The sequence below is a fragment of the Muscardinus avellanarius genome (assembly GCF_963383645.1).
Source record: "Muscardinus avellanarius genome assembly, chromosome: X".
NCBI classification, from domain to species: Eukaryota; Metazoa; Chordata; class Mammalia; order Rodentia; family Gliridae; genus Muscardinus; species Muscardinus avellanarius.
The window spans coordinates 109216893-109218764 of NC_137792.1; the positions used below are offsets into that span (position 1 = coordinate 109216893).

A 1872-nucleotide genomic window follows, 5' to 3' on the forward strand; every position below is an offset into this window, starting at 1 on the left:
GTACCAACTAAAATAAAATGAGCTGGGTGTGTGACTCAGTGGTAGAGTGCCCCTAGGTTGAATTCAAAAGAAGGAAAGAAGGAAGGAAGGGAGAGAAGGAAGCTGGGCATGGTAGTGCACACCTATAATCCCAGAACTTGGAAGGCTGAGACAGGAGAATCACAGTAACTTATCAAAACCCTGTTTCAAAAAATAAAATAGGGAGCTGGGCATGGTGGTGTACACTTGTAATCCCCGTACTGGGGAGTCTGAGACAGGAGGATCCAGGTTCGAGGCCAGCCTCAGCTATTTAGTGAGGTCCTCTGCAACGTAGTGAGAACCCTGTTTAAAAATAAAGAATTAAAAAGGGGGTCTGGGGATGTAGCTCGGAGGTAGAATGGCCCCTGGGTTCAATCCCCAGTACCACCAAAAATAAAAAATAAGAAATAAAAGCAGTGGAGTAACTGCTACTACCTTTAGCTAAAAAGGTGACTGACGCCCCGATCCAGTGTCACTGTTAGTTTCCCTCACCTCTGCCCAGGACTTACCCCCTTTCCTCTCCCATCCCAGCTTCCACTGTTACAGTCTCTCTGCCCTAAGGGCAGGATGGCCACTGTCCTGGGGGGCACTGGCCCACCTGCAGCTGCTGACCTCGGGCAGGGACACCAGCGCCAGAGAGGAAGTGCCCCTGGGGGGCTGGGGCCCACGGCCACTGCACAGCTGCCGGAACTGACGCCGATACTTGTCCCCGGTGAGCAGGTAGAGTACTGGGTCCAGGCAGCTGTTGACACTGGCCAGGGGCCGAGTCACTTTGTAGAGCACGTTGACAATGTTCAGCACCTGGCAGTTGGCTTCCAACAGCCTGGCCAGGTAGTAAATGGTGCGGGTGATGTGGAAAGGCACGAAGCAGATGGTGAAGACGGCCAGCACCACGGAGATGGTGCGCAGAGAACGGAGGCGGGAGGATGAGTATCCGGCCCCGGGCAGCGGCCGATACAGGCGCCGGGCGGTGAGTGCATAGCAGACCAGAGTTACTAGGTAGGGCAAGCCGAAGAGGAGCCCCATCACTGCTGAGCTGAAGTACACGTAGTGCCCAAACTCCTCAGGCCGGGTAGTGTCGTGGCACAGGATGGTGGCCCCCCTCGTGCTGGTCGTGACGAAGAACAGGTTGGGCGTGAGGCAGCCAGCAACCCCCAACCACACGGCCAGACAGAGAAGGCTGGCTATGCGAGGGCAGCCCCAGCGCAGTGCCCGGAGTGGGTGGCAGATGCCCAGGTAGCGGTGCACGCTGATGCAGGTGAGGAAGAGGACGCTGCAGTAGAGGTTCCAGTAGAAGAGAAAGCGGACAAACTTGCAGAACCCAGTGCCGAAGGGCCAGTGGTTGCGGGCAGCGTAATAGTAGACAAGGGTGGGCAGAGACAGCACGTACAGGGTGTCTGACAATGCCAAGTGAAACATGTAGGTGGCTGTCGCATCCCAGGGTCGGAGTCGAAAAAGGAAGAGCCAGAGCGTCACAGCGTTGAGGGCCAGGCCCAGCACAAAAACCACCCCGTAGCTCACTGGCAGCAGGATGAACTTGAACTCCTCGTTAAACCAGCAGTCCACTTCCATCTCATCATCCCCAGGACCCGTGCTGGGGCCTAGGGATCTGAAAAGCGAGGACTCTGTCCTGGTCATGGCCGCCTAGAAGTAGAAAGGTCAGAAATGAGGGGGACTGGATTGTCCTGGTCCCCAGTCTTGATCCGGGGCAAAAGAAGCTGGGTGTGTTGGCATATGCCTGCAATGCCAGTTTGTGGCAGGCTGAGACAGGAGGATCAAAGGTTGGAGGCTAGCCTCAGCAATTTAGGGAGGACTTCAAGCAACTTAATGTGACCTTGTTTAAAAAAAAATAGG

The 1872-nt window shown here is 55.5% G+C and overlaps 1 protein-coding gene across 1 annotated transcript; it reads right to left on the bottom strand.

Annotated features, from left to right (window-relative positions):
• Positions 1-558: 558 nt before the first annotated feature.
• P2RY4 (pyrimidinergic receptor P2Y4) lies at positions 559-1656 on the bottom strand (the record flags this gene model as incomplete). Its single annotated transcript, XM_080719408.1, has 1 exon — positions 559-1656. The coding sequence occupies one exon, from the start codon at positions 1654-1656 to the stop codon at positions 559-561; it is 1098 nt and encodes a 365-aa protein (XP_080575534.1).
• Between the last annotated feature and the right edge of the window lie 216 nt (positions 1657-1872).